Source organism: Chionomys nivalis, chromosome X (assembly GCF_950005125.1).
Source record: "Chionomys nivalis chromosome X, mChiNiv1.1, whole genome shotgun sequence".
Lineage (NCBI taxonomy): Eukaryota > Metazoa > Chordata > Mammalia > Rodentia > Cricetidae > Chionomys > Chionomys nivalis.
In genome coordinates this window covers 135,002,556-135,020,233 of record NC_080112.1, presented here as the reverse complement: position 1 = coordinate 135,020,233, position 17,678 = coordinate 135,002,556, and the positions used below count along the sequence as shown (strand labels likewise).

The window sequence follows — 17,678 nt, the reverse complement described above, 5'->3', positions numbered from 1 at the left end:
TCTCTGGAAAGGGAACCCAAGAATTGTAAAAGTAGCTGAGTCAGAAAAGTTTATTTCCTTTTCACATCACATTTACATTCTGTTTGGATTTGTCATTACATCCACTTTGTTACTTTCGAAGTAGTTTATGGTTATACATTACTATACAATAAAACAAAATTGGAATCATTATAGGTGGTACAGAGAATCCAGCACCCCCTGATGAACTGGGAACAGACAGAGAGCTTATAGACTGGTTGCAACTACAAGGAGTGGATGCAAATACAATAGAAAAGGTAAATTTCTAAATCAAATATTCCTATGATATTGTTGAAAAGCTGCTTATCTCATAAACTGAATCATTGTTTCAGATTGTTGAAGAAGATTATACACTTTCTGATATTCTCAATGACATTACTAAGGAAGACCTAAGGTGCCTTAGATTACGGTAAGAGCTTCCAAATAGTTTGAGTCTTGGAAGGTCTTAGTGAAGTAGAAAAACAAAATGGTGGTACCTTCCTCTGATCTTAAATTATCTTCCACTCTTGTTTAAATGCCCACACCTCTACACAGAGCCACCAACACTCCTATGGCACCAGGTTCAGACAAAGAAAACACACTTTTAATAAGTTAGATTATATTTTGAAAGAGTATTTATCTGGCAAATGTAATCCTGTAGATTGAATGCTTGCTTCTCCTATTTGTGAGGTGGCTGTTTTCAAATTTGTTTTCTTATGAAAACTATTTTGCAGCGGTGGTGTCCTCTGTAGGCTCTGGCATGCAGTCTCCCAGCACAGAAGACAAATGCAGGAGTCCTCACACTGAGCCAAGCTCGCAAGAATAAGCAAATACCCTACCACCTGCTTATGGTCAAAGCTTCTGTTCGTGTACACACAAATCCTGCCTTTACATCGAAATTCCAGCATGTATAATTTTAGACCATCCTTGTAACATCAACCATGATCTAGTATATTGAATTCTTAGGACTGTACTTAATTTAAAAAGCCAGCATACCTTATAGTAACTGCTGGAAAGATAAAGCATAATTCTTAAATGTGAAAGGTAAAAACAGTGTGCCTTGCAATGAGAGTACAAGTTCATGTTTATTAAATGTCTAAAAGGAGAAAATTAAATTATCTTTGAAATGCCTGATTATATAATAGCCTTTGATCACGGAGACATGATGGTCAGTGCTAAAAGATGACAGCCTCCACAATGCAGGGTGGCCGCTACTCTTCTACCTGTGCATTGTATTAATTCCAGCATGCCACCAGGACATATCTGTGGTAGGATATGATGAGGGAAAGGTATAAACACTCCATTATCCATTTCAAATCCTATACAAATTCATTACACTCTTATTCACATGGATACACTGCATACAACATATAAACTGCATGCAACTTACTCTTCCTTAATTTACATGTCTTCAAGACTTGTCTGGGTATTTCCTGTCCTTAAAGTTGAAAGCACAGAGTTCTTACAGTGGATGATGAACCCCCATTCATTTCAGTTTCCCATTAACTGACTGACTTAAACTTGATCCATTGGTTGGCACCACGCACTTCAAAGGGAGGATCACTACTGTAGATGTGATAGCCTAGTTCCTCCAAGGGTGGCTCTGGATCAGCTGTAGCAAACTGGGCAGCATCTTCGATTTCTTTCCTCACTTCCACATCAATCTCCTAAACAATGCAAGAGATTTTTTTTTCAATCAAAGGCAGCTTTGGAACCAACTCGAAAGTCTAAGAACCTGTTACTATATAATATGTGACTCTTCACCACTTAAAGACAGTATATAAATTACACATGCAAAGGATATTTTTAGGGAAAAGGGGGGAGGAAACAAGTTTTTGTACGAATGTCTATTACTCTACTTTCTTTTTTTGAGACAGGATATCTATCATTGAGCACAGAACTCACCAGTTGGCCAGCACACTCAAAGCATTTGTCTTCACCTCTCTCTAATCCAGAGCTAGAGTTGTACACATGCACCACTGTGCCCATTAGATGTGGGTGCTGGGAACCAGACTCGTATCCTCATACTTCTGCGGCAAGCACTTTACCAACCAAGTCATATCCCCTGCCCTGCAACTCTTTAATTCTCAGCAGAAAGACCAAAAACCAATAGCCCTGTGAGACTTCAGATTCAACAATAACCTCATCAGAATGCTTTCTGGGTTTGCAAAAACTCAACTTTCTGGCCACCTAGGAGTGACATTTTGTGAGGTGTGGGAAATTAGTCAGTGAACCTACCTTAAAAACCAGACTTAAACCTCCAAGAGCAACTGTACCTTTAATTCTTCAACACTTGCAAGATTGCTGTTCACCATTCTATCCTTGAGAAGCATAATAGGGTCGCTCTTACTTCTTACTTCCTGGATTTCTTCTCGAGTGCGATAACTATGGGGAAGGGAGACGCGGTGATAGACCCTTGAGAACAGTGCCTGAGAACTTTGTGAAGTATAAGAGTATATTTTTGAAAGAGGAAGGAGCAAGCTAATACTGATGTCACTGTGAGAATAGTTATGGTGGTAGGCATCTTTTATAGAAAACTATTCACTGTAACTTGGGGCTTTACTGGCATTCTAACAAGGACCAAGTGTTTGCTTCTTTGACCTGGAAGAAAGGGTCACCAGTTTTACACATTTAGCCTCACTTTTTAGTACATGGATGGAGCAAGGAAGAGCTGGCAGTGGTGATAATTCTAGACTTTTGGAGCATCATGAATGAATGAAACTTATGCCCTGGCAGTGCTGAAGCATGTGTGGGAAGACCTATATGGTCTAAGTTGATGAGGATGACTGACCAGGTCTCTTTCTCCTGAAGCATCATACCAAGCAGGAAATAACTACACCTTGCCTTTCTCACTAAGACCCCAAAGCAGCATGACCAGCAAAATCCTAAACACACCAAGTTTCTGAGTGTTTCCCTTAGTCCAGTGGTTCTCAACTTTCCTAACGCTGTAACTCTTTAATAAAGTTCCTCATGTTGTGGTGAACCCCAACATTATCTTCATGGCTACCTCATAACTAATTTTGCTACTATTAAGAACCATAACGTAACTATCTGGTACGTGATCCCTGTGAAAGTATCGTTGAGAGCCACACCTTGGTCCATTCTACAAGGGCTTCAGCTAAAGTTCGACTAAACTGACCACTTCTAACCTGTCAAGTCTACTAACTCATCATTACATGCTAGAGCTAAAAGAAAAAGAAACAACTTAAACTTTCCATGTAGCAGTTTACCAGTGAGACTTTCACATCTCAGTCCTCTCCAAGTAGAATTTGCCATGCCTGAATTTGGGGTAATGCCCACATAAAATAAACTAAATGACACCTAAACTAATTCTCTTATCTGCCTTACATTGACAGTTCCACACTGCAATTTAGTTACATAATGTTCTTCTTTAAATGACTGCTCATATTCATGCTAACATATAGGATACATTGTAGGGATCTTCAAGCTGCTTTCAGACTAAGCCTCAAAACAACCACTTGATGCCAACAAAACAATTTGGTTGTTAAGAGCCAAATGAAGAAGTTACTCTACTGTTTTATTTAAGTAGCCCAAAGCCTGCCCAGCCACCATGGGAACCACAATCAAGATACCCCATGAACTTTACCTGACTCCAGGGTCACTCATACTATGTCCATGGTAACGGTAAGTCTGTAGCTCCATCAGGATGGGCCCCTAAAATAGAGCCATAAATGGTTAAAGCTACGAAGATATGTGCCAAGAATTGTTGCCTCAAATGGAGATACACACACCCCGTGACATCCAATACATTCTTACCCACCTTCTATGTATCAGCTGAGTTGTCAAGAGTTTACTGGTTGACTTTTTTTTTTTTTTTTGAGACAGCATTTCTCTGTGTAACAGCTCTGGCTGTCCTGGAACTGCCTCAAACTCAAGAAATTTGCTGCCTCTGCCTCCCGGAGTACGAGATTAAAGGCGTGCACCACCCAGACTGATTCTTAACACCAATTTATGTCATGTTTCTTCCTTCTCAATTTTAACAAAAGTAAATTGCAGGGGCATGTTTTCCGGGCTTAGAACAACTAGTTAAACTTAGCTACTTGAAGCTCCTTTTAAGCCAGTCTCACTGTTCCCCTCTCCCTCCCTGCCATACACTGGCAGGTAAAGCAGCAAATATAATAGGCATTCAAATGCAGTCTAAGTAAAATTAAGCACTGTGTAGATCCAAAGTTTGATCATTCAAGGGGCTTATGATTAACAGAGGTTTTCAAATTTGTATTTTGGCTTGGTTAATTATGTGTTCCCACCCCTCTGTTAATGTCAAAGTGAAGACTAGAGAAACATGGAGTGTTTACTAGGTGAGCCAAGATCATGCTATCTCATTGGACTCTGCTTGTTTCAGAGAGCTCACTTAGTCATTACCCCAGGATAGCTCCAACTGCCATCTGGAAAGGCTTCTTTTAACTGAAGTGAATGTCATTATAAACCTGTAACCTATAAGCCTATGAAAAAAATCTCATCTTACCTTACCAGACCTACAATATGCAGCTGCAAACTTTGTTGCCTCTCGGACACACAAGATATCCATTCCATCTACCTGTTAATAAATGTGGGAGGGGCAGAATGTAAATGAACTATCCAGATCCATTTAACTTTTATTGTGGTGAAGAATGGAATCTAGGGCCTAACTCGTGCTAGGCAAGTGTTCTGCCACTAAGCCACACCTCCTGCCCCTCCCATTCAACTTTTAATGACCTATTCAGGCATAATGTGACGAAACTGTAGAACATTTAACTGATAGGGTATGGTTCTGTCTCTACAATAAGGAACCTTACCCTCAGTCCAGGAATAAAATCTCCTCTTTTGTAGTAATCTGTGCTGGCCGCTGCTCTCTCGACAGATGTCCCCATGCCATAGCGGTTATTCTCACAGATGAAAATACAAGGTAGTTTCCACAATGCTGCCATATTGTAAGCTTCAAATATTTGACCCTAAAAGCATTATATAAAATGCAAGTGGTTTAATTTGCTTATTTCTCTAGACTTTTTCACCATTCCTAATAGTTGTTGCTCTGCCTAACACAGAGAGCTTACACTAAGGCCAAACAGCCTCATCTTTAAAAGCAAGTTTCTGGTGGTGAAGGAAAGGAGTACGTGCTGCTATGGTAGGGAAACGTGGTGTGTACTGTATGGCTAGTATACATTTTGGGGGATCTACTAAAACAGAACACACTGCAAAGAGGAACATGGAAAAGCACCAAGTTACCAATTAGTTTTACGCTCTTGCTATTAATCTGTCACACTCAATTGACCAGATAATCAGAGTGAACCAGCAGCATCTGAGATTCAGCATCCAGGACAGGGTCTCACTAAGTGCTGTCCAGAGACTGTTGATTACACTGAGACCAAGACAGGATGAGCAAAGAAACCAAGAGCCAAGGTTCAGACATTATAGGAATCTGGTATTGCATTTGAATCCAAGGGAAGAGTCTCTGTATCACACTATTGGTTTGTAATGGTCTACATTTAGCCAACGAGGCTGGACCTATGGCTCAGCTATAAAGATCACTTGCTGCTCTTGTAGAGGACCTAAGTTCAGTTCCCAGCGCCCACATGGCAGCTCACAACTGTCCTTAACCCCAGTTCCAGGGGACCTTCTGACCTCCATTGGCACCAGGCACACATGCAGTGCACAAACACAAATGCAGGCAAAACTAGAAATAAGTAGATCTTTTAAAGAGAAATTACAAAAAAATCTCCCACCACAGAGCATATTTGCAAAGCATAAATGTAACGCAAAGAGACACATCACAGAAATGTACCCTTAGAAGGCTCATGTCAAGAGGTAAATCTCCCATGTGAGTCAGCCATATGAAACGCTATTTCAATTAATAAACAATATGGCATTTCTTTATAAATCCAAATATGGCCAGTCACAACTTGGAAATAAAAGTAATTGTTTCTGGAAATTAAGAGATGCACTTACCTGATTAGCAGCGCCATCACCATATAATGTCAAACAGACCTCATCTTTTCCATTGTATTTGCAGGCCAGAGCAATCCCTGCTCCTAGGGGCACCTAAAATAAAGAACAACCAAGAAAACTGTACAAATTAATCTGAGTTAGGATGCATTTAAATTTCAATGCCTGGAGAATACGGGAAGCTAAACTAGTGCTGCAAGTCTTCATTCCTAACCCTGTCACTATCTACCTACCCTGTGATTTTGAACAAAACATGAATAAATCCTATATTGTTTCTGATTTCTGTACCCAAAGATTTAACTACTGATCACAACAAGATAAAAAAATGAAGCCTAGATATATAATAAAAGCGACTGTAGTGGATATTGTTGCATGCTGTTAATGCTTCACTTCTCATTAATTGATAAGAACAAGGACTTCCTTCCTATTCATGAAAGTAAGGCTTCTGCTTTTTTTTCTTAGGCTGTCAATTTAACAAGCCCCTCACTTGTAATTGGATCCCATTGCTAGCACTGCCTATGAGTATGTCAGAGTGAGTGAAGTTGAGGTGATGAGCCATTGATTTTACTGAAATATAAAAAGAAAGATGAAGGGATAGCTCCACCACTATAGGCTCTTACTCATAAACACAACAAAAACAACAAACCTTAAATCACTACCCAAATCTACTTAATTCCTCAAATGGGAAGATAAAAGGCAGTGAGCAAAGACAAACCAAACTCCCAAATTACTGAAATCCTCTGAAATTACAGTTCTCTGGAGTGAAGAAGGTCCTGAAGACACAGGCCAGGATCAAATGTATCAAAGCATGTGCTCTTCCTCAGTTACCTGAGCTCCAACGATGCCATTGCCCCCATAGAAGTTCTTGGCGTACATGTGCATAGATCCGCCTTTCCCTTTAGCACAACCTCCTCTTCGTCCTAGAAATGGCAGTACACACACCATACATGAATAAAAACAACCACACAAAGCACTAACCACCACCCAATTCAATTGTCTGTCCCTCCAGGAAAACATACCTCCTCATCTCCGTGTCTGTGATAAGGTTAGACTAATCCAATGGTGCCTGCTTTCTAAATGCTTGTTACCTTCAGATGTTAGCAAAGTATTTTTGACACTAGGTTTAGAGGGAGTACACACATTATCTAGAATCTGCCTACATTTCAAAGTACTTCAACCCAATTTACTTTCTCTGTTAGATTTCTCATGTTTTAGTGAAAGCAAACCTTATTTTCCAGTTTCACCTGAGGGTCCAGATGACCTCATAAATGGTTTACTCAAAGTCACAACAGAGGTACCAGGATACATACCAGAAGGCTTGATTGTTTCAAAAACGAAAGTTCTAAGATTTTTACCACTAACTCATAATGCTTAGCAACTTAATGGAAGATATTTGAAAACTTCCCCAACTCATTATATCCCTTCTCTGTAAATCCACAGCAAACCTGTTAGCTCTGCAAGAATTGCTCGGACAGGCAGGCCCCGAGTGAAGGTAAAGCCATGAGCTCGATAGGCTGTGATGAGATGGTCCGTGGGGTTTATGCCGGCCTCTAGGCCCACACAGCAGGCTTCCTGGAGTAAAGGAAGAACCACGAAACAATGGCATTATTTATATTTGAATAAAGAGTTTCTATTAGATTCAACAATTTAAAAACCATGGATCAAGCTGGTCAATGGTGGCACATACCTTTAATCCCAGGACTCAGGAGGCAGAAGCAGGTAGATCTCTGTGACACTGAGGCTAGCCTGGTCTACAGAGTGAGTTCCAGAACAGCCAGAGCTACACAAAGAAACTCTGTCTCAAAAAACCAAAACAGACCATAAAACGAAATAAATAATTCCAAAACCACACATGGATCAGTGAACCTGTCATTAGTAACTCCAAAAAAATTTTTCATTAAAAGAAAAGGGTAAGGTCTAAACCAGAAGCCATAACCAATCCACAAATGTGCTGTTTCCTTTAGCCTGGACAGAATTTAAAAATATAATTTGCCAGTCAGATGCCAACATTAAAAAATTGATAGAATGCATGCAAACCAAAGAAGTCTTAGGTCTGTGTTTCCACATGGAAGTAACTGACTGAAACCAAGTCGTGGCATCTCTGGATGGGGCCTAACCATCCCAACTCTGCACTGATCCATCTTACCGTTGTTCATATTGTTATATATAACTGACTTCACTCATTTATTCTACCTAGCTAGCTCTGTAGACTGCTAAATTTGGAACCAGTTACTGTCAACTTAAAAAGTTCTAGAATCACCTAGAAGACAAAGCTCTGGGCATGTCTATGAGGAAATTTCTTGGGCAGAAGTAGGAAGACCCACCCCTACATGTGGATGGCAGCATCCCATAGCCTAGGATCCCAGACTAAATAAAAAAGGAGAAAGTAAGGTAATCTGCTTCCTGACTGCAGATTCAATGTGACCAGGTAACTCAGCTCCTACAGCCATGCCTTCCCCACCAAGATAGACTGTACCTTCAAGCTGTGAGCTAAAATAAACACTTCCTTATGTTGCTTCTGTTGGCTATTTTGTCACAAATGGAACACACTCTCTCCCTCCCTCCCTCCCTCCCTCTCTCTCCTCTCTCTCTCTCTCTCTCTCACACACACACACACACACACAACACACACTCACACTCATAAAACAACAAAATAGCATACAGGTTCCAGCAAATTTTAAAAGTAAAATTCAAAGAACAGATATAAAATTCAGAAATGCTAAGTGTGAATAAATTCTTATGCCTACAACATAGTGGATCCTAGCATTCTAGTTTTATTTTGAAATCCCTACTTCAAATCCTTCTGACCCAAGAAGCAGGGTGAAAACCAATAAACAGAAACCATACTTAAAGCTAAGTGTGGTGGCTCATGCTTGTAATCCCAGCATGCTGGGGGATGAGGCAGCACTGTCAAGGTTCAGGGGTTTCAAGCCAGCTTGGACAGTGAGAGAGAACTCGGTTAAAGGAGGTTGCTATCAAGCCTGGAACCCATAGGTAGAAGGGAAGAACCAAATTCTGCAACCTGTCCTCTGACCCCCCCACCACCACACATACATACTCACACATAGGGTGGCACATAAATACCCCCGCCACACACACACACAAAATAAATGGTGGTTTTGAAATTCTAAAAGCCTAGGATGAAGGCAAAGAAAAGAGGTGACGGGAAAGAAGGCATAAAGAAAGAAACCTATTTAAGTATCCTAATAACATGCATAGCTTTCTAACAAACCTACCACTTACCTGACCATCACACAAGTGACAGAAACCACGGATAATTTTCTGTTTATATAGCTGATCTGCCTTTAGCTCCATTCGCCGCACAGTCTGCATCATCCTGTAGTACTTGAGCCCATCCTCTCTGGTGAGCACTGTGGTGACTGGAGGGCCCTCTTCTAGCCGATGAAGGTCACATTTCTGAAATGAAATAAGGTAGTCACCCTCCAGTTACTACTCCACAAATACTGCTGACGCATTCTAAGATCCAACTCCACACAAATAATACACAACTTGAACAACAGCAAAGAAATGCATGCCTCAGCGGTGCTTCAAGAATAATGTGTGAGAAAACCTTGATCCCATCACTTGAAAGGTGAGGGCAGGAGGAATAAGAGTTCAAGGTTATTCTTTGCTAGATAGGAAGTTTGGGATTAACTGAGGCTCCATGAAACTGCCTCTAAAAGAAAAACAGTGCTTCAAAATGCTTCTGATTCCTGACATTTATGGTCATCAATGTTCCACTGAATCCCACCCCCTACCAAAGGTACATCCAATCTCTGGCTCAAGAAGGTCCATGTGCCAGGATAGCTATCAGGTCAACCCAACGTATTTGTAGGTGACAACATGTCAGAATGTGAAGAGGTTGAACAACCCTGTTGGAGTATATTTTTAAAGCCTGTATCCTTTAAACTGCCAGCAAGTTACTATTGCTAAACTTCTCTGAACCCTTGGTTCTAGAATATTTGAAAGAAAGTAACCCTACCTTCACAGCACCAGTATCAACTCCTTGAAAGTGAAACTGTATCAGTACCTGTGAAAAAACTAGAAGCACAAAGTGAAACACTCTTACCTTAATCTCAAATGTAGCATCATTTGCAAAATTACGGGAAGCTACTAGCACTCTGCTTGTCTAGAAAACAGAAATATGCAAATAAATTCATTACTTCTGTTTTTTTAACTGTCCAGAGTAAGTCATTACTATCGATAGAATCCATGCTTAAAGCATGGATTTTGAACACAGCCTCATCACTATCTGAAAGCAAAAAAGGAAGGTGGCAAACGCCAAGTCTATCCACTTTCCATTTTGTTTTCAAAGCAATTACAGTGAGAACAATAACAATGGTCAAATCGAAGAAACTAGATTGTGTGGGCTTTTTAAGGTTTATTTGAAAATACTTCAAATAAAACTATGTTAATCCCTATTTAAGGCAAGCTATTTTTCTATGACATATAACCATGAAGGAAAAAAAAAACATTCAAAGTATGACATAAATACCTTAGTGAAAAACATGTTAATGCTTGTCAAAAATCATGGACTTGGGCCAGCCACTGTATAACTTGTGCAGTCTAAATTTTGAGAAGTCTCCTGTTAGAGCCCCATAACAGAAAAATGTTCTCTTAAAACAGTGTTCCCCTGACTGGTTTGAGTGGTTAATACTACTTAAGAGTTACTGATTCCTTTCTACCCTCACAACTGAACAAATTCAAGTACAACAAAAACATTCTAAGTGACAGACCACAAAAACAGTTATTCTAGCCACTGGCTGCCACATTTTCACATACTTACATGTAAACTCACATCATTTCTTTTCCTGGAGATCCCATAAAAAAGCATGTTCAATGTATAATCCAATATATTTTGCAGCACTGGACTTGACCTTGGTGAGGAGTTAAATGTCAGCACGCTAGCTATTACCTCCAAGTTTAGGAGCCAACAGGCAGATTTAAGACCTACTTAGCTCTCTCCTGCTCTTTTCTGTCGCCTCCACCTCCCAATGCTGGAATTACAGGCATGCGGTAGCCTCTATTTCTCTATAGACAGGATATAGTTTAGACCCTCAGTAGAAGCCTAAAACCACTGCTCACACTTAATTTAGTGTGAGTGCTGTGACAGAAAGGCAGATGGTCTGATGATAGTCAAGATGACTCCTGGTGATGAACAACTGGGTGGGTGGAGTAGACAGAGTGGACACCTGGCCAAAGGGATTATTTACATCCTAATCTAGACAATGGAAGATTGGTGTCATTCTAGTCAGAATAGCACAGAGCTTAAAAAACTCATGAATTATTTCTTTCTGGAACGTTTCAAACCACACCTTTTAACAGCTGCAACCACAGAAATTTGCAAAGCCATGGACACAAGGTGGGGAGGGGCACAATATGGCAACTGCTGTATTATTATCTGATAAAGCCAACAAAGGCAAAGGCACTACCCAAGGAAAACTCTAAATACCGGTAACGGATCCTTCAGTTAAATCAGAGGTACAGAGCATGTGTTAGCTATCTTAAAATGAAGAAAAATGTAAAAAAACAACAACAAAAAAAACCCCTAAACCTGAAGCCAATCAAGTAGCAAACAAATGGTTGTGCTACTTCTGACAGTTTATTTTGTGGAGCCAGAAACAGCTACTCTATCGCAAAGTAAGTTTCTGGATACAACTACAGAACAATCTAGGGCAAAGACTACCCCCACCAAAGCTGAGGTCCCTATTTAACATAGCAAAGCTGGACCTGCCAGGTTATCCCAGCATTCCTCAGTCCACAGCACTCTCTACCCTGAACTCTCTCACCCAGGAGCTGGGCTGCCCTTCCCCCAGAGGCTCTTCCCTATATAATCCAGACACTGTGGTTACCCTTCCCCTTTTTTTATCTTTGGCCTCCTGGCAGCTGCACTTGGTGTCCCTCCCCCCCACACACACACACACGGTACAGCTCAGTCTGGTCATGTCCACTCTGGACTCTCCCAGACGTCCCTGCTTCTGACTATGCTCTCCCACAAATCTACAATAAACTTTCCCATCATCCACCATACCAAGGAGCAGTCATGACCTTTCCTTTTTATTCCTTTTTTTCCCTCACAACCCACCCAGGCGTTGGTAGCAAAGATAAATTCTCAAGGTAAAATTTATAAAGCCAGGCGTGTCGGCATACACCTTTAATCCCAACATTCCAGAGGCAGGAGGATCTCTATGAAATCAGCCTGGTCTACAAAGTGAGTTCCAGGTCAGCCATGGCAGTAACAGCGAAATTCAGTGTGTGTGTGTTGGGGGGGGGGAACGGGGGATGGGGGGACAGGACACCAAACAAAAAGAATTCTCTTTAAATGGAATTCTTGTTGGGTTTTCTTTTGGGGGGAGTGGGATACTGGGAATTGAACACATGACCTTACAAACACTATGTAAATGCTCTATCTCTTGAGCTACACTTCAGCCCCTAACGAAATTCCTTTCTTGGAGACCTTGAACAACTTATTCAATAAAAACTTGTAAGTATATAAATACAGAATTTTCAAAAGTATTTAAGAACTCTCAGAATGTACCAACATGAATTAAAAACCTTACCTTCAATATGCAAAGGCAAAAAAGTTATTGGTGGTAAAAATCCCACAAAAGGGAGCATAACAAATACAAGCAATAAGGCAAAATAAAAATTTTAAATGCAGCTCAGTCTTAAAAAGCTTTGAAAGCTTTCAACCTCATGTAAAAGTAAAACCACATTTTTGTAATCCATTTCAAAGTTGCACATCCAAACAGTGATGAGACAGGCAAACTTTAAGCCTGAGGTAAACCTTCACACTTGCCTAATTTTTAAGGGGGAAATAATTAATAAAAAGAGCAAAGGCACAAAACAGGCAGAGGCCTCAGAGGAAGTTAGGGGATTAACTAGGCACATTATTTTAGCTATCAAAAAGCAAATGCCTAATCCTTCATTCTCCCACAGAGGATCCCTTGGCCACTGCAACCCTAGTTATACAAGTTTAATGAGCCACTGCTTACTGTTTGTAAGGGTATTTTTGCAAGGCTTAAATTAAATTTAAAAGTCTTTTCACATGTATAACATGAAAAACTAAAAACGAGCTATGTTGTATTATACAGGCTGCAATAAAAGAGAAATCTGCAATTCCTTAGAATTGCAAACTCTAAAAAGACACATTAGAGTTTAGAGGTCTACCCAGAGATGAAAGGTGAAATGTAAGTTTTCAACATTATGAAAGGCTTCAGGACTGGCTCCTAATTAACATGTAACAAGTATGCTCACAAAGAAAACAGCCAGGCATAATGGTGCTCGTCTTTGATCCCAGCACTCAGAAGGCAAAGGCAGGCTGATCTCTGTGATTGGAGGCTAGCCAGAGCTACACAGTGAGCCCCTTAGAGAAAGAGACAAAGACAGGTCAAGCTGTTCCCCACCCTTAGCATGCCGGATGTGGGGACACAAGATTTTAATGCAAGCAGTCAGGAGGTAGAGGATGTAAGCAGATCTGAGTTCGAGGCCAGTCTAGGATACATAGCAAAAGACCTTGTCTCAAAAGAAAAAAATTAAAAAACTAGCTACTGGAGAGTTTACCCAATACCACCACCAAGTGAGAAAATAACAGGGTTCTTTCTATGGTGAATTCAACTCTAGAATTCAATTTTTTTCCTGCTGTAAGGTGATTAAAGGAAATGGTAAACTTGACTTTCAGACAAAGAAATACACCTAAGGTTAGTGTGTAGCGCCTAACAAAGATTTAAGGGGGTTTCCCATCTCCCATTGCTCTCTAGACTCCAAAAGGGGACAGAGCACATGTCTTAAAAGTGGAAGGTAGAATTTTTATTGATTTCAGATTCTAATTCAACTTCTTCAAACTCTGATTTAGTTAAGAGCTGGCTTTTCCCTTTTCCACTGAGGGAAACAAAGCTTCTTTTAGTTTTCAACTTTATTTCATGCCCAATCTCCAAGGTATAAAGAAATTCCCCTTTAACTATTTCTACACACAAGAAACTTGTTCAAACCAATTAAAATTTAGGAATGCAGTTTGAACACCTGTGAAGATTCTGGCCAAATTCAGGACACATACTATAAAAGCTCAGGAAATGCCATACACATATGCAAAGACACATTAAGAAGTGTGCTTTACTGCCGATTCAGATTCAAACAGGAATGCAGCATTTACTCAATGAAAAGGTGTTTTTCTTTTACTGAATGGAATTCCTAGAGAAGTGCACCTTTAACCTTCCCACAACCTCCCCAAACTAAGCAGAACTGCATAAAACCCTGAAGAAATCGATAGAATCAGAATTACAAGTCAAAGCCTGGTGGCAGTTACACCAAGAAAACGCAACCTCTGGGCGGCTAGAGGTCAAAATGTTAAAAGCTTAGGTGTTCAGACACCTCTCAAAACCGGGGCCATACGTTAAGTCGTAACCTCTAATCCCTACCCTCCGAGAACCACTGCTATTTTCTTTCGCTACTTTGAACTGTAAGCCTCTGTGTGTTTAAGGGTAAAGGCGGCTTCCTCTGGGTTATACTCGATTGCTCTAAAACTGACTGCCAAAAAAAACCTCAGATGAGCAGGGAGTAGAGGAAGTTTGTTTTCCGTGAGCCTGACCCCGTCTGAACCCTGCTCAGGACCGAGCGAGCACAGGTGATCCACAAATGCTCACCCAGCTGGGCACCCGTACGTGCCAGATGCCAGGCAGAAAGGTTGGCACACGTGCCACACTCCTATTCAGGATAATCCCATAAGGTAGCGTTCTTAGTATCTTCATTACTGAGATGAGGAAATTGGGCCCTGGGACGATTGAAAAAACAAAACTCTTTGCTTCTTGTTAGCAAGGACTCGATACTAGTAAATGATGAAGTTGGGCTGTGCAAGGATCATCCGGCTACTGGGACTGCGAGTTCTTTATTTCGTCTTACGTGGCCACTTGGCCACGAGCTATGACAAGGAGGAGAGTGCAAGTCACCGGAGTCCATGGAGGCTGGAGCAAGCCCAAGCTCCGCCTCCCGGTGTCCCGTAAGCAGCGGACGGTTCTGGGGCGCTGCTGGGGAGCCGGCGAGAAGCTCCACCAGTGGGGATTGGGGGAGGTGCGGTGGACCGGGCGGTTCTCAAGCCCCTCCGCCTCAGGCCGTGACGACACGCACCTCGCAGGAGGCCCACGCGAGCTCCGTAGCTCGTCACCCCCGGCACCCGGCCGCGCGCTCCGGGGGTCCGGCCCGCCCTCCTCCCGCCCCGCCTCAGGCCGGCTCGAGCCCCACCCCAGCCTCACCGGCTTCTGCGCAGCACCTGCCAACACGCGGGACACAGCGGCGAGCATCTTCCTCATGGAGCGCAGAAGACTCACGCGCTGGCAGCCGCACCCGGGCACTCAAAAGGAGTGGTTCGGGCGTCCCCAAGTCTCCTTGAGGCGCCCTGAGCCGAGACCACGCCCTAAACGCAGTGACGGAGTTGGTACGGCATCACGCGCCGCGCCAGCCTGTGGGCCAATTAGAATGGCTGCCGGCGAAGGCTCCGCCCATCTCAAGAACCTGCGACCGCCCATTAAAGAATTAACCAAAAAAGGGGTGGGGCTGTGGGCGCCTTCCGTCACTACGCGGCTAGCGGGTGAGGAGGCGGGAGCCAGCCCCAGGGCGCCTGCGTGGGAAAGTGGGGGTTCGGGGAGGCCTGGCCTTTCTCTTGCTCTGTGCACCACAAGCCAGCGACGAATTGGCGAAGGCGGGTCCTCCTCTTTGCCCTGTCGGGCCGGTGGTGCGGCTTTACAGCCTTGTCCCAGTACACAGAAAAAAGCCGTGGTGTCGGGCAGAAAGACAGACTATCTGGTTTCTAGAAATAGTTCTGCCACTGATTTGTCTTTTAAAAGATCACATAGCCTTACAAAATGTTGCCCTTGTTGACTTGTGTGAGAATAACAAAAATAGATTTAACAATTAAATGTTAGATGTTGCTGGGTGTGGTGGCACGTGCCTGTCATTCCTTCTCTAGGGAGGCTGAGGTAAGCTGATAGCCGCCGGAGTAGGTGGCCAGGCTGGCTACTTAGGTCAAGGCAAGCTTGGGCTACTCAGAGAGACTGTCTCAAAAATAAAAATAAGTAAATGAAAGTAAATACTAATGATTGACCATAGAAGTATAAGAGCTCAGTGGTAGCGCTGATCTGTCCTTTGACTTCCTGTTAGTGTGCTTTTCATGGGGGACTCAGTTTTAGACAAGCAATTCTTCTGGCCGTTATTCTTGGGAAAAGGCAGATTCCTGTATCTCCTGTTTGTCATTGTTAACCCAAACACTAGAAAGATTAGGACACAAGACTTTAGGAGAACGAGGGAATTCTGCAGATGATTTCTCAAAGTTTGGACTGTATTAGCCACAGTGGAGGAGTTTATGTTGCTTTGAGAAGTGAACCTCAAAGTATCATTCAATCAGAAAAACAGAGGTTGACTTTTCCACTCAAATGTCCAGCACTGGCCAGGTACCATTTCTATGAGGTCACTTGGGAACCCAAGATAAAAGGTACTGTAATATTTGAAATTGTGATCCCCATGGTTAATGAAACATGGAAGGAGAAAGTGCCTGAAAGTTCTTACAGGCTCCTTCATGTGCTTCGGCTGATTTTTCCCCTCTTCCTGGAACTGCCACCTTGGTCATCTGCTCTGTCCTATTCTGTCATCTACAGAGGAGGATGAAGGATGAAATGGGTGCTGAGAGTGATACGTGATAGCCCATGGGAAAGAAATAGCTATGAGTCCTTCACAAGGACTCAACCGAGTAAAAGAAGGGAGCAGTGCTTCCTTGCACTACAATTCCAATTAATTATTGGAAAAGGAGCCCTGAAAATAATGGGACACAGTTGTTGGTGCTGGAGAGGCAGAGATGGGAGAATCCCTGGGACTTGCTGGTCAGTCAGGCTAGCTGATTAGTAATCTCCAGGATAAGTAAAAGTCTCTAACTCAAAAAAAACAAAAAGATGAAGAGTAATTGCGGAAGACACAACATCAACCGCTGCCCTCCACACATATGTACACACACAAATATACATGGACTAAGGGGATGGGAATCACCATATGGCAAAGACATAGTCACCATTGCGGGTAATAATTATCAAAAGAAGCTAAAACTAGTGACTGAAAAAAAATGAGGAACAAGACCTTCGCATTATCAAAAAATATTTTCCCACAACAAATTTATCATTACGAAGGTTAATGCCTTGGAGAAACTACCGTGGAGAAACAAGGTGTTTTAATAACTATAGTATTTTTGTTATTCTTTTCTTTGCAAAAATTACAAAGCCAAGGCTATGAAGATGGCTCAACAGGTAAAAACACTTGTCACCAAGTCTGAGGATATAAATTCAATCCATGGTACATGTGGAAGGAGAGCATTGACTCCAGTAATTTGTCCTTTGATGTACACACACATACACAGGCACATGCATACATGCACAGAAACTGAAAGTGAGAGATGCTTTGCAACACTGTAGCCAGTGGGGAGAGATTGTAACTGTGCTGGTTACTATGGGCTACATTGACACTATATGTGTTAAAACAGTCACAAAGGGGTCTGGCTTATATAAGGGAGGTCAGGGAGATGAAGAAAGAATTGCCCAAGGAAGAGAAAGTCTTGAGAAAGGAGGGCTTCTTCATCTTGGATGACATTGGAAACAAGAAACTTTGTTTTCTAATCCCTCTGGCAGAACTCTCCAGTTTATGGTGGGTTTCTAGATGGACATTTAAAGGTCCGGTATGTTTTTGTTTTTTACTTTTCCTTT

The 17,678-nt window shown here is 42.0% G+C and overlaps 2 protein-coding genes across 2 annotated transcripts in view; one reads left to right on the top strand and one right to left on the bottom strand.

The window, feature by feature from the left end:
- Window positions 1-804, top strand: part of Map3k15 (mitogen-activated protein kinase kinase kinase 15) — a 128,411-nt gene extending 127,607 nt beyond the window's left edge. Inside the window, exons 27-29 of the mRNA XM_057759117.1 lie at window positions 175-275; window positions 351-427; window positions 732-804. Of these exons, the coding sequence (XP_057615100.1) occupies window positions 175-275; window positions 351-427; window positions 732-804 (251 nt within the window). The remainder of the gene's footprint in view (window positions 1-174; window positions 276-350; window positions 428-731) is intronic.
- Pdha1 (pyruvate dehydrogenase E1 subunit alpha 1) lies at window positions 30-15,345 on the bottom strand. Its single transcript, XM_057759116.1, has 11 exons — window positions 15,189-15,345; window positions 10,010-10,069; window positions 9,184-9,357; window positions 7,386-7,512; window positions 6,769-6,860; window positions 5,944-6,036; window positions 4,794-4,949; window positions 4,484-4,555; window positions 3,605-3,672; window positions 2,274-2,382; window positions 30-1,664 (listed from the first exon to the last, which is right to left on the bottom strand). Exons 1-11 carry the CDS (start codon window positions 15,243-15,245, stop codon window positions 1,500-1,502), a joined length of 1,173 nt encoding a protein of 390 aa, XP_057615099.1. The 5' UTR covers window positions 15,246-15,345; the 3' UTR covers window positions 30-1,499.
- Between the last annotated feature and the right edge of the window lie 2,333 nt (window positions 15,346-17,678).

What these genes read in the sequence shown, in the direction of transcription:
- Pdha1 (XM_057759116.1), bottom strand. Translation starts at nt 15,245, where the DNA reads ATGAGGAAGATGCTCGCCGCTGTGTCCCGCGTGTTGGCAGGTGCTGCG. An exon ending in ATGGCATCGTTGGAGCTCAG is followed by an intron (nt 6,037 to 6,768) that starts GTAACTGAGGAA and finishes TCTTTATTTTAG; the next exon opens with GTGCCCCTAGGAGCAGGGAT. An exon ending in CATATTGTAGGTCTGGTAAG is followed by an intron (nt 3,673 to 4,483) that starts GTAAGATGAGAT and finishes GCTCTATTTTAG; the next exon opens with GGGCCCATCCTGATGGAGCT.